This window comes from Lontra canadensis, unplaced genomic scaffold (assembly GCF_010015895.1).
Source record: "Lontra canadensis isolate GAN:19392208 unplaced genomic scaffold, GSC_riverotter_1.0 scaffold16, whole genome shotgun sequence".
In the NCBI taxonomy this organism is placed as follows: domain Eukaryota; kingdom Metazoa; phylum Chordata; class Mammalia; order Carnivora; family Mustelidae; genus Lontra; species Lontra canadensis.
The window spans coordinates 12,236,898-12,251,221 of NW_022631010.1; the positions used below are offsets into that span (position 1 = coordinate 12,236,898).

The 14,324-nt window shown below is 41.8% G+C and overlaps 1 protein-coding gene across 2 annotated transcripts in view; it reads right to left on the reverse strand.

The window, feature by feature from the left end:
• Nucleotides 1–14,324, reverse strand: part of PAK5 (p21 (RAC1) activated kinase 5) — a 284,443-nt gene that overhangs the window by 100,343 nt on the left and 169,776 nt on the right. For both annotated transcript variants that reach the window (XM_032859178.1, XM_032859176.1), the window contains one exon: nt 5,006–5,218. In XM_032859178.1, the coding sequence (XP_032715069.1) occupies nt 5,006–5,209 (204 nt within the window). In that variant the 5' untranslated portion in view covers nt 5,210–5,218. The remainder of the gene's footprint in view (nt 1–5,005; nt 5,219–14,324) is intronic.

The window sequence follows — 14,324 nt, forward strand, 5'->3', positions numbered from 1 at the left end:
TCTAGGTTGGGGCTGGGGAATCTGGGTTGTAACAAACTCCTTAGGAGATTCTGATTAAAGTCCAAGTTTAAGAATAAGAAGCAAGGGACAAGAACAATGTGACCATTCAACCTGCCATTTATATAAATGCATCTCATTCAGAAGTAATTTTGGTAATATTGCTTACGATGTTCCGTGGACAAAATGATGTTGGACAGAAAAAGGAGTTTCCCAAAGGTACTTGTCAAATGTTTTAAAGGGATCTCCCCCAAACCCCTCCACCGCCTCTGAGGGTTCAGATTTTCTCAGTCTGCCTACATGCCTTTGGCTGAGTACATGCATTTTAACTTCTGATGCAAGTTTGAGCTAACCTGTGCTTTTGGTTACATTTCTGAGCATTTGGAAATCCTGACCAGCATAAACTTGTATTGATTATACCTTATGCAGATAAATTCCTTTATAATTACCTAAATCAAAGATCTTAAAGTGTGGTTTCCAGACCAGCAGCATCAGTATCACCTGAAAACTTATTAGAAATGCAAATTTCTGACCCCAACCAAGTCCTGCTGAATCAGAAACTCTGGGGATGAGCCCAGCAATCTGTGTTTTATCAAGCCCTCCAGGGGACTTGGATGGACTATAGTTTGAGAAACACTGACCGAAATCGATCTACATGGAAGAAGGGTGATCTGGCAAGGGAGACAAGCAATTTAAAGAAGGTCCTGAATTGGAACAGCTGAAACTCTAATCAGAGAAGAGTTCATTGTGATGGTGAATTTCCCTTCAGAACCAGCCTGCCCAAAGCTTACTGACCGGTACCCAGGAACCGGCAATTTGCCACAGTGCAAGGCGCTATGCATTTCTTCCATTTACTGCTTTCACGTCGCAATCTCTCACTGTTCTTTGCCCCCATTACAAGACAACCTGAGCAAATTAGAATTGTTGCTTCTACTTGAAGAACTTTGCCAAAAAAGCTTTAAATCTGTACAGCTCTTCTCACTCCTTTCTATCAATTCCTTCATAACTTGTTTCAAGGGTTGTTCAGACTTCTGAAATAGATTCTGTATGATTTATTATAATATGTTTAAAATAGGGACGATTTCTCCAGAGAAGGCATTTCCAAAGTACGTCATCCGAACCACATGACATACTTTGGTCCCCTGAGTCTTTTATTTTCTTTATTCTTGAGGGGCTGGTGGAGTCTGCAGGACTCCCTCGGACCACCAGTACTGCCCAATAGCATTAACTGCACTCAGGATCAGGAGGAGAGTATCAAGTATGGATTTATTGGGCATCCTTCAGTTGAAAGCATTTGATTAACTTTACTTCTTCTGGGGAAAATCCAGCCTAGCTGAATACTGTTTTGTCACTCCCCATCTGTATTTACTTTCTTTCTCACAGGCAAAATTGTGCCTGAAGTCCCATTTGCAAAATTCAGGCCTGGGTCTACACTAGAGATGTATTTTCCAGCCATCTTGTGGTTTGCATGTAAGTGTCTCTAACAAATATTTTCATTTCATATAGACTGGAGGCTCACTCATAGGGCATCAGGGCAAGAAGGCCCCTACCATGAGTAAGAGAATCCTGGGGCTCAGGAGCTCGGCAGGTAGGAAACCTTGCTCCGACTCTCCGTGGGGCTGACAAATTCTGTCAGAGAGGATATGGGCCAGCCCACCTAAGAGACGGAAGACATGAACTAGAAGTCTTGTTAAGTCCACCATCCACCAAGAACAGTGGATTATCACTGAGATAGGATTGTCCTCCTCTACCACCAGCCAGGACCTGCTAGGACTCAGACGAGTGAAAAAACCACAGTGAATAAACGATGCTCTCTAGTAAGACAGCACACATCCTGGGCCTTTAGCTAGGATGTTATACTAAGACTGCCTCCTTCTAGAATGTTCCTCATCATCTGATAACCACACTCAATAACTGTATTTCACTTGGGCATTTTACCTTCTCTGTGACAATCAGTGGCAGAGAATTTTCTGGGCACAATGCATATTCCAATGCCTGAGTTTTAGAAAAACTTGGGATATGAGAAAAAATAAAAATAAATAAAAAGCAAATTCTTTTTAATCCCAATTTCGTATCAGATATGCCCCCCCCCAAAATTATTTAGTCATTCCGAAGCATTAGCCTTCCCTTAGGGAGAAAACGTGAGACAGGAATCCATCAGAATCCTAGAGGAGAACAGAGGCAGTAACCTCTTCGATATCAGCCACAGCAACTTCTTTCAAGACATGTCTCCAAAGGCAAAGGAAACAAAAGCGAAGATGAACTTTTGGGACTTGATCAAGATCAAAAGCTTCTGCACAGCAAAGGAAACAGTCAACAAAACAAAGAGGCAACCCATGGAATGGGAGAAGATATTTGCAAATGACAGTACAGACAAAAGATTGATATCCAGGATCTATAAAGAGCTCCTGAAACTCAACACACACAAAACAGACAATCATATCAAAAAATGGGCAGAAGATATGAACAGACACTTCTCCAATGAAGACATACAAATGGCTATCAGACACATGAAAAAATGTTCATCATCACTAGCCATCAGTGAGATTCAAATTAAAACCACATTGAGATACCACCTTACACCAGTTAGAATGGCCAAAATTAGCAAGACAGGAAACAACATGTGTTGTAGAGGATGTGGAGAAAGGGGAACCCTCTTACACTGTTGGTGGGATTGCAAGTTGGTGCAGCCACTTTGGAGAACACTGTGGAGATTCCTCAAGAAATTAAAAATAGAGCTTCCCTATGACCCTGCCATTGCACTACTGGCTATTTACCCCAAATATACAGATGTAGTGAAAAGAAGGGCCATCTGTACCCCAATGTTCATAGCAGCAATGGCCACGGTCGCCAAACTGTGGAAAGAACCAAGATGCCCTTCAACGGACGAATGGATAAGGAAGATGTGGTCCATATACACTATGGAGTATTATGCCTCCATCAGAAAGGATGAATACCCAACTTTTGTAGCAACATGGACGGGACTGGAAAAGATTATGCTGAGTGAAATAAGTCAAGCTGAGAGAATCAATTATCATATGGTTTCACTTATTTGTGGAGCATAACAAATAGCATGGAGGACAAGGGGAGATGGAGAGGAGAAGGGAGTTGGGGGAAATTGGAAGGGGAGGTGAACCATGAGAGACTATGGACTCTGAAAAACAATCTGAGGGTTCTGAAGGGGCGGGGGATGGGAGGTTGGGGGATCCAGGTGGTGGGTATTGGAGGGGGCACGGATTGCATGGAGCACTGGGTGTGGTGCAAAAACAATGAATACTGTTACGCTGAAAATAAACTAAAAAAAAAAAAATCCTATTCAGTAAAAGGATACTGCCTAATATCAACCAGTAGAGTTGGTTAATTGGTCAATTTCTATTAAATACCATTACCCTTTTTGTCCCTAAAGATGTATCTTCTCAAATATCCATCTTTCGAGTGTTTTACACTTTAGCTTCCTGAAAAATTTCAAATCTTGTCAGAAAATCAAACTGAAAAAATGCACGATTAGAAGACTCTGTATTTATCTTTGGGTTGAACTGATCCACCCATTTCAATGACAGAACAGAAAACAAAACAAAACAATGCCAAAAGAGAATGACCAAGACTATGCTTGAATGATGGAATCACAGTGCTAATTTACTCAGCCCCGGTGATCTAAGAATTTCCAGTAACTCACCAGGTAGGCGTCTTTCTTTGCATCCTCTAAAAACACAACCATTCCTGTTTTGCCTAAATACTTAAACACAATGTATTCAATATTCAAGTTGACTCAGAAGGTATTCGTAGCTCAGATGTCTGCTAATGTCATGAGCAAGAGACATAGAATAGAATCTAATCTCTTAAATAACAGGACAATAAAGTTCAATGACATTTAACCCCCATAGATAGCTTTTGGGCAATTGGTTGGTGGTCTGCAGAATTCATACCATTCTGAGATGCATAAAGAAACAGCAATGAGGGGCGCCTGGATGGCTCAGTGGGTTAAAGCCTCTGTCTTTGGCTCAGGTCATGTTCCCAGGGTCTTGGGATCAAGCCCCGTGTTGGGCTCTCTGCTCAGCAGGGAGTCTGCTTCCTCCTCTCTCTCTGCCTGCCTCTCTGCCTACTTGTGATCTCTGTCAAATAAATAAATAAAATCTTAAAAAAAAAAAAAGAAACAGCAATGACTGGATTTTCTCTATACTCACTTGACATACCTGAAATTCCCAGTGATGGGTGTTATATGTAAACAATGAATCATGGAACAGTACATCAAAAACTAATGACATACTGTATGGTGACTAGCATAACATAATAACTAATACTAATAAATTTATTGGAACTAATTTCTGCTTTAATGCAGTTACTCTCATGAACATCCCTTATCAAAAATCTACTAGCCCTTTCTTTAAGGTAAATTATATCCTAAGACTCAAGTGACTCATTTTTATTTGAAATAGCTAGACCATGAAGACAAATATGAATATATATGTATTTAAACATGATTACATATAAAACATGTACACTATTTTTGGGTATGTAGGTATATGTGCATGTATATACATACATATGAATCATTATTGTTGAAAATCTGTTAGTATTAAGTTTTATATACAAGTTTAAACATTCTGAGGGCAAATGCAAAACACCTAAAGGTTGCCTATTTAATCAGAAGTTACTGCCAACACTTACCAGAGGGGCTCAACAATATTCTTTGGTATGAAGACTAGCAAACACCATTTTAAAGTAGAAATAGGGCTTCTCTATTTTGTGATTGCATTTTATGTGTTTTATGTGTTTGATTTAAAAAAAAAAATCTCACATCTGAAAGCTGAGGTTCCTTTTCATGTGCTGCAATTGACAATAAGTGGGGAACATTATACTCATTGGAGAATAAGTACCGATCATCAGCGGAGATTTAAAAACAAGTGTATGATTTAGGCACTTTTCTAGCTTGCCTGTAAAGATGGTGCCCTGCTTCAAATGAGAGCATGCCTCTTGAGCCGACTAAAAGACAGAATCCCCACCATACCTTCATGGGCGCCAGCTGGATGGGTGTGATGCAGGAAGGGTCCACCATGGGCTTCGGCCTGTTGGCCGTGTCCGCTAAGAGGCTGTGCCACTGCTGGGGGAGGCCCGTGAACTTCTGTTCTTGAGGATCAAACCCGGTGTGCACCCTGTGTTCAAAGTTGGAGGGACCAGATATTTCAATCTTTTTCTTTTTCTTTCCGAACATGATGCAAACCTGGGAAATGCAAACAGAACAAGAGATCGCTGGTTAGATCTCGCTGGCATAAGACGACAGGAAAAATGATTCCGTTGCAGTTCTAGCTTTTCAATGATTCCTCTCTGTCTCAGTGGCAAAAGATGAAAGTTGGATTTTCAGGGTGCATAGAGGAGGTATTTCGTTCCTAATCTGTTTTCTCCTTGCCCTTGCCATGTGGAACATAGTTCCCTGTCCCACTGATCTTGGATTTGGCCATGGGACTGCTGTGCAGTCCAGGGTGGAGGGTTTTGAAGGCACTGTTTGTCTCCACTTTCCTCCTTGTGCTTTTGCCATCTGGCAAGAAGACCTGTCTTGTGCATATTCCCTCAGCCTGGATCCTGGAAGGAGAGATGCGTGAAACCGACCCAAATCCAACCTCCAGTCTGGATCCAGGCGCAGATGAGTCACAGGGGACTCGGGGGTAAGAAAGCAATGTTTATAATTATGCCACTAAGATTCCAACCTTGTTATGTGGTATTAGCAAAGCAAAAGCTGACAGGTACACAGGGAGAAGAATCTCAAAGTTTGGCGTGCACTTAATATCTGAACACTTTTGAACAAACAGGGGTATAGATGAAAAATGGGGTTAATAATCACAATCACCATTAAGTCAATCAGAGAAAGACAATTATATGATCTCTGATATGAGGGATTTCAGAGGCAGGGCAGGGGGTCATGGGGAGTAGGGAGGGAAAAAAATGAAATGAGATGGGACTGGGAGGGAGACAAACCATAAGAGACTCTTAATCTCATGGAACAAACTGAGGGTTGCTGGGGGGTGGGATAGGGTGGCTGGGTGCTGAACATTGGGGAGGGTATGTGCTATGGTGAGTGCTGCAAATTGTGTAAGACTGATGATTCACAGACCTGTACCCCTGAAACAAGTAATATGTTATATGTTAAAAAAAATCACATTCACCATATACAATTATCATGAGGCTGAAACAAGCAAACGTTTGTAAAACACTCTGAAGGGTACCTGGCACAAAGTTAAGTGCTGCAAATATTAAATAGATCTCTGAACAAATATGCAAGAAACCTGAGTGGCATTGCCTGCAGAGAAGGAGAGAAGAGAGCCTCAGGGACAAGGCAGGGAGGAAGACCACTTTTCAGTGGATATTATGTTTAGAACATTGCACAGTGTATTTTGTCTATTTGAAACAATGTAGTTTACCTAATTGAAACATATTCTGTGACCAGGATACCTTCAGGATACCTGTAAAATAGTCACTGTGTGCTTAATGGTACTGAAAACATCTAAGACATCCTGGGTTTGAATCCCAGGTTGGTTCACCTACCCACTAGGATCTTGGGTGTAACTGCTTTTCCATCTCTTAGTTTTTGAGAATAGGACAATCATGATTGTTTGGAGAATCCTGAAAAGCCGGCTTTATATAAAGGGAGATGGTTTGGTTTCACTGTAGCTTTGCTGGGGAAGCCTTATCCCAGCACTTAGGCTTAAATAAGCAGCTTATACACTCATACAGCTCCATGTACCTATTCTTCACAGCCTACATCCACTTGCTGTCAATTAATTAGGGATAATGGTGTGCCTGGTGCCTGTTTTCCCTACTAGAATAGAAGATCCACCAGAGAAGGGATACTGTTAGCTTGTTCATTACGATGTGCCAATGCCTGGCATACAGAAGGACTCAACAAATATTTGCTGATGGACTAAAATAACAAGCACGGTACATTTATTCATGACTAGCACCTAGGGTAAGAGCTTCACGGATGTTAGCATCTTCCCCTGCTCTTCCCCTCTTCCCCACCCTCTCTCTCCCTTGCCTTCATCTTCCATTCAAATTTGTTTCTTCTTATAACCAGTTGCCCTGCTTGGCAAACAGGGTCTTCCTGCTGCCTTCAAGCTTTCTCATAGTCCCATTCCATCCTCTACCGATATCTACTAGGTCTGTTGAGCGGCAATAGCAAAATACCCCAAACTGGGAGGTTTTTTAAACAATAGCTGGTTCTTTCTCACGGGTCTGGAGTCTGGAATCTAAGATCAAAGCTCTGGCAGATTTGGTTTCTAGTGAGAACCTACTTCCCAGATGGCTGTCTTTTCCCTAGGACCATGTTGGAAGGGAAGAGGGAGCTCTCACTGGCCTCTTCTAATAAAGGCACTAATTCCATTCACGAGATTCGACCCTCATGAGCTGGTCATCTCCCAAAGGCCCTACTTCCTAACGCTATCTCTTTGAAGATTAGGAGTTCAACATATGCGTTTTGGAGGGACATACTTAGACCACAACACTGGATGGATATGTATTCTCTTGACCAGATTCTTCATAGCTTTAACTCCTCCAGACTCTAACAAAACCCATTTCCCCATCCATCCTGGTTGTTACTTTGGACTAATTTGGAAAATGCATCAAGTGATTAAGAAAAATCAATGAAAGATAAAGGCTCAAAACACCTTGATATGTTGTCTCTTTTGGAGAGCATAACATAATTTTAAAAAACTCTTTAAGTACCCTACAAAAGTGGATTAATAAATATAAGTCAGCTGATTTTAAACATTTGAGGACACCCCAAGCCAAAAATGTAAAGAACTAAAGGAATCCAGCTGTGGTTGAGGACCCTTGGAATGGCCTCTCAATGTTTCATGCCTCCCAGTGTCCATGCGCCTGGGTGGGTCTCTCCCACATGACTCTGGGCCTGGATATGTAATTAGCTGTGGCCAACGGGACAAAAGAAACCATGACACAAGCATGAAATGATCTTGCACATTGGGGCTTGCCCACCTGCTGCTCTTGGAACCAGCAGCCAGCTTGGGAACAAGGCCAGTCCATCCTGCTGAGGATGACACACTTTGCTCTAGCCACCCATCAGCCCAACCAGCAATCGGTCCAGGTAGCAGAGCCACATAGCTGATCAGGTGAGCCCAGTCAAAACCAGCAGAACCACCATGCAGGTGAGCTAGGTCCAAAGTGCTGGTCTACAGAATCAGGACACACTAAATGTCTGTTGCTTTACGTCATTACATAGTGGAGTACATTTTGGCACAGAAATGCTAAGAGCAAAGACTTGCTTATCATCCCATATCTTGTATCTTTAGATGCCCATCATTTTTCTTCTTCTACTTTAGCTGCTTCAAAGTCACAAGTAATAATGTTCAATCTGGGTCACTACATTAGCTGCTATACAATTCTATCAACTCAGAGGAATCTTAATTGTGATATTACTCTCTGGTTGGATATGGGCCTGTAATATGGCCAGGATATTATGCCAAGTAAGTAAGTGAGTCTACATACCATCTTTCGGTGTTATTTAGTGAAAACAAAAATAATTTGAAAATATAATTTGGTCGTCTGTTGGCTGAGTCCACCTGATGTTTTAATAAACTTTATGACCATTTTTAAAAAACAAGATAGCAATTATCTTAGAAAAATCACATGAGATGAAGTGGGGTTTTTTGGTTTTGTTTTGTTTTGTTACATGAATTCACACATGAACAAGCACTGAAAATGCTAGGTCAAATATTTTTAGAACCAGAATAGAAATGTTTTACTATTCCCTTCCTGACTGTGAATGTCCCAGGGGTTGCCATGCCACTCAAGTGAGAATGTAAAAAAGAAAATATCAATGAACGAATACTGTTCCTTGTTCTAAAATAAGGCAGTTGTGGAGAGAAAAATCTGTGGCTGAATTAATTTTCCTTCACTGTACCCTGCGATACAACTGTAACAACTGTTATAAATACAGCGAGACATATCTAGTAAGTTTGAGTTGAAGAGTTACAGAGGAAGAAACCAGAAAGGAAAATTAAAAAGTTCTACCTTTTCAAGCAACGTTCCTGTGAAGCTCACACTTGACTAAATAGAGAGAGAGACTCTCCATGGTGGACGGAGATATTTCATTAGTGATGGCCATTACTCTGATAGCAATGAGGAATCTCACAGTCAGGTGAAAGAATCCTGATGCTTTTTACACCATGAAGCAGAGAGATACAAGATAGGAGGCCCTCCTAAAACCCAAGATCTGCTTGATAAATGGTCTCTTCTCTCTGAGAGGTCCGTACTTCGTCTGTCCCTGGCATAGTGCTCAAGGTTCATTGCGCCCGCTCGCACTTAAAACTCACAATAACCCTACATTGGCAGTGGAACCGGGAGGGGAATATTTCCAGACCACTGTCAGGTTCGATCTGCTAGGAGAACTCACAGCAACTTAGCATACAGTTCCACTCCAGCTGTGATTCATTACAGTGAACGTAGGCAAAGCATAATCGGCAAAGGGAAAAGGCACATGGACAAAGTCTGGGGGAAACCAGGAGTAAGCTTCCAGGGGTCCTCTCCCAATGGACTCACACAGGACCTGATTAATTCCTCTAGCAATGAATTGTGACAAAACATGAAAAAATGCTGTCTACCAAGGAAGCTTTTTTATAGACTCAGTGCCTGAGGATTTTATTCAGTATTAGTCACATAGGCACCCTTTGCATGGCCCATGCCAAAATTTTAGCCTCCAGAAGAAAAGCAGGGGTTCAGCATAAACAGTTCAGTCACAGTGAACCATTTTTATCAGGGAAAGGTGGGAACCCTCCTGGAATCTGAGCTCCCAGATGCCACCCAAGGGCCAATCTTGCAAATCGGCTTTTCTAAGACATGCTCAGGCCTGCTATGTTAACTCTTCTCTGCACAGGAGGTGTTATCGTCATATCTCCATGGAGGAAACAAAATCTGAGAAGTTAAGAAATGACAAAGCTGGAGGCTCAGAACCTCCCAACACATGCTTTTAATTACTACACAATTCAATGTTGTCCTGCACTAGCCTTCTTTACCAATACCCCTACCCTTGCCCTTCTTAGGAAACTTGGTCCACTAGAGATATGCCTGGGTGGGATGATGAGCTCCAATAAGGGAACTATGAGATTCTGGAAATCTGGGGATCCCCTTATGTTTCTCCAGAAAGACCCTTTTTCCTGACCGAGCAGGACTCTGTCACTGAGAAGGGGCCAAAGTGCTGCTGGGAGCCAGGACAACCCCTCCCACAGGAATAAAGACCCTTGCTTCTCAGCCTTCACATAAAGTAAGGGCACAGAACTCCTCATACTGCTCCTGAGTTCCAACAGACCTATTTCCAGAACGTTCTGGTAGCCATCATTCAGCACAGAAAATTCTGCTGATGGTGTTTATGTTTTAAAAAGATCTATTTATGTGAGAGGATGGGAGCAGAAGAAGACAGAGAATCTCCAGTAGATACCCCTCTGAGCGTGGGCCTGACCCAGGGCTCAATCTCACGACCCTGAGATCATGAACCGGGCCAAAATCGGGAGTCAGAATCTTAACCAACTGAGCCACCCAGGCGCCCCTGCTACGGGTTTTTAAATCAGGCATTTCAAGACTTTATATCTGCTATTTCCTAATTGCTTTCACTGTTAAACACACATGTGAACGCTTATCTGCTAGTTTGACTGTGCATCAACCAAAGTGTGTTCCTGAGCACACCACCTCTCTGAAAGGTGAAAACTGTGCAAGATGAAGGGTAGTTCCTTAGTGAATTACATTTGGGAAACAATGGGTTATATATATCTTCTTCGTGGGACTTCTCTGCTACCATGTAGTTTCATTCTTAGAGGAAGAATAAGCAGACCCCAGAATCCGTGTTTCCAAAAGTTTCTTGCAAAATTCAGAGCAAACCGCACTGCTATGATGGACAGTTTTGGCCAGCATGTGTTCTTGCCTGGAAGCTGAGTCGTGGAAGAAACTGAAGGAAATCCAAACTCCCAGACTCCAACGCAACACTCTGGCAGTTTCCCTGTCATCTCAGCCTGTGAGCTGCTTTCAGCAACACCATAGCTCTCAGCCCCAGCTCAGTGCTGCCTGAAGCACACGCCCGGGCTCAAAGCCCTCGTTATGTGGCATCTTGTACCTTACATGAGCAGAGATTCAAGGGACTGGTGAGCAAGAGAAGGGCACCTGGGATCCTTGGTGTCAGGTTGCCTGGTGTGGTAACACATCACCTCCCTGGGGACCAGAAAATGCTAAAATAGACTTAATATAGGACTAACTATGCCAGATGCTGTCCTGTCTGTATAAACTCAGGTATCCTCTTCATGGTAAGTTATGTTGTAAGGGCTATTGTTATTCTCACCATACAGATAAAGAAATGGAGTCTCAGTGGGGTTAAGAAGTGCCCAAGTTCACCCAGGTAGGAAGGTACTGAAATGGCATACAAGCCCAAGCAGTCCACGTGCTCAGAACAGGCTCATCCACGCTGCTCTACACTTGCTGCCTTGAATACCGGACTGGTCCTCACTTCCACTATGTGGCCTGTCCCGTGGCCCTGGCTGCCTGAGATGGAGCCCTCCTCTCTTAATGCATACTCCAGATTTGCTGATCTTCTGGAATAGTTAGAATTACTAATTAAGGAGGCATTGGAAGAAGCCCTTTGAAAAATCAGTAGTCATAGTAGGTAACATGAAATGAGTATTTCCTGGAACCAGACATTGTCTAACCTAAGTGGAACAGCCATTCTCTTATATTCTCACAACTCTGTGAGGTATTACTTTTATTTTATAAGGGCAGGGATCAAAACTTTGGGAGGTTAAATCATGGGGTTTCCCATGGTACCAAGATTAGCAGTGACAGAAATGGAGAGAAATCCAAGTCTACCTAATTTCAAGACTTGGCCCTTAAGGGCCATGTCTGACTGTCTAATTGCAAGGTCCTATTCCATTATCAATATGCAATTTACTGTCATTTAAAGTGAATTTTAGGCAAAACCAATAACTGTGTGTCTGGAACTAGCCTGGGGTGCATAGACAGGCTGGGAGACTCTCCCCAAACCCAGAGTGACATCACAAAGTAGCAGGGAATTTGGAGATAAATAATAAAAATGCATGCCACCTTACATTACATTATAAGATGTAATAAGCAAAAATAAATGATTATTTACAAAGAAGCCATTATAAAAAGAAGAGAAAGACAACAAGATATTTTGGGAAAACCCAACACTGGAATGGAAACAAAAGATAAGCATAATGTAAGTCTTGGCTCATCAGTAAGCAAAGACAAAAATCACAAAATGTAAGGACCACTTACATATACAACCAAAAATAGTTGAAAAAATTATACTGTGAAAGGGTTAGAGGCAGATTATGTAATAAAGCTAAATCCTATCTACACAGCAGAAAATACTGGAGATGGAGATACCTAAAATTATTATAGCTACATACATATATATTTGGCTCCGTATAAAAAACTGAGGGGCACCTGGCTGGCTCAGTCTGTAGAGCATACAACTGGATCATGGGGCTGTGAGTTCAAATCCCATGCTGGGGATAAAGATGACTTAAAAATAAAATCTTAAAAAAGAAAAAAAAAAAAAGCCCAAACTGAAGAAATGTCATGGATACTTCTGGTAAGCAGAACTTGGAGTTATCATGGGGGGAGGGGCAGGCAATCATTAGAGTTCTGGAGCTTTTTTGTAAACCACATGTGGTATATTTCTCTCCTAAAATATCTTTGAACCAACAGAAAACACACACTTGTCAAAATTAACATGTATCCAAATATACTCAAGTAAAATGTTAAAAATCCATCCTTTGGGTTAATGTTCAGAAAAAGAGATTGATCTACGTGGGTAGCAGAGTACACAAGGTGCTTCTAACCATCATTTTGAAATATGGAGAGTAGCTATTCATGAATGACTGAAGAAGTTACTGGCTCTTGACAAGTATCACAGATGACACCTTGGGTTTCCAAATGGCTCCAGTGTACTCAGATTTCTGTCTTGCCTGAGAAGTGGCAGTTCATACAGAAGGAGTGTTTGTTAAGGCGTTTGAATCCCAGTTGATTTCTAATCCTGGGCCCTTTTGCCCTTGTTTCTATTGTTCTACATTACTTGCTAAGGCTTTTGAGTGCCAGAAAAGCCTACTTAATTTTGTGGTGGCCATGTTCACTGAAAGTGGTGTGTAGCTTGAGAAAGAAGTTTGTCCTCTGATTTTTGAACTGCACACTTAGATGATGAGCAGATGGAGACATAGAAAGAAGCCACATCTGACATAAACTGGTATCCCCCATTTCTTGCCTCTCCAGGAAGTCTCTTAGCTCATACTGCCTGCGGCTCATGGCATATGCCTTGTATTGGTCAGGCTTCTTCCAAGAAACAGAACCAACAGGATTGACATAGATGCACAGAAGAGGAGATATATTATAGGAATTGGCTAATGTGGTTAAGTTGGCCAAAATGTCCCATGGTCTGCTGTTTACAAGCTGGAGAAAGCTCTAGTGTCATTCTATCTGGGTCCATAGGTTTCAGAACCACGGGCTTATATGATGGAAGTCCCAGTCTGAATCTGAAAACATAAGAACCAGTAGCACCAAGGCCAAAGGGCAGAAGATTGGATGTCTCAGCTCAAGCGGGGGGGGGGGGGGGGGGGGGGGGGGGGGGGGGGGCAGAGGGAATTCACACTCTTCCTTTTGCTTTTAGTTCTGTTTGGGTCCTCAAGGAATTAGATGGCGCCCACCCACCTTGGGGAGGGTCATCTGCTATATTCAGTTTGCCAATTCAAATGCTAATTTCTTCCAGAAACAGCCTTACACACACACTTAAGAGTTTACCAGCGATCTGGACTTCCCTTCCACCAGTTAGGTTGTCACATAATATTAAATATCACCAGCATGAGGCAAGAATTTATAAGAACATTCTTGTTTTGGTGGGAAATGAAGTGACCTTACAGGTAGGTTTGAAAACTCTACCTGACTCAAACACGCTTACTGGCCCTGAAAATTGCCACTAACACTTGATTCTCCTGAATCTTTTTAGAGCAAGAAGTCAGTTTTGGGACCATGAATTCCATTTTCAACTTTCTTGCTCAAAGTTTAACTAGTTACATATATGTTTGTACAGCTTGAAAATATATATATTTTGAAATATATTTGAAAAATGTATATATATGTACATATATATATTTTTTCTCTACAATTTAATAAAGAATGGCAGAAGCTATTAAAATTACCATGGCAATTTTATATTTTTTACAGTTTTTGCCATTCTTTATTAATTTGTAGAGCTTGAATATTCAGTAAGAATATTGAGAATGGGAATATGAATGGGAAGCATCTGTACTTTCCAAAATGCT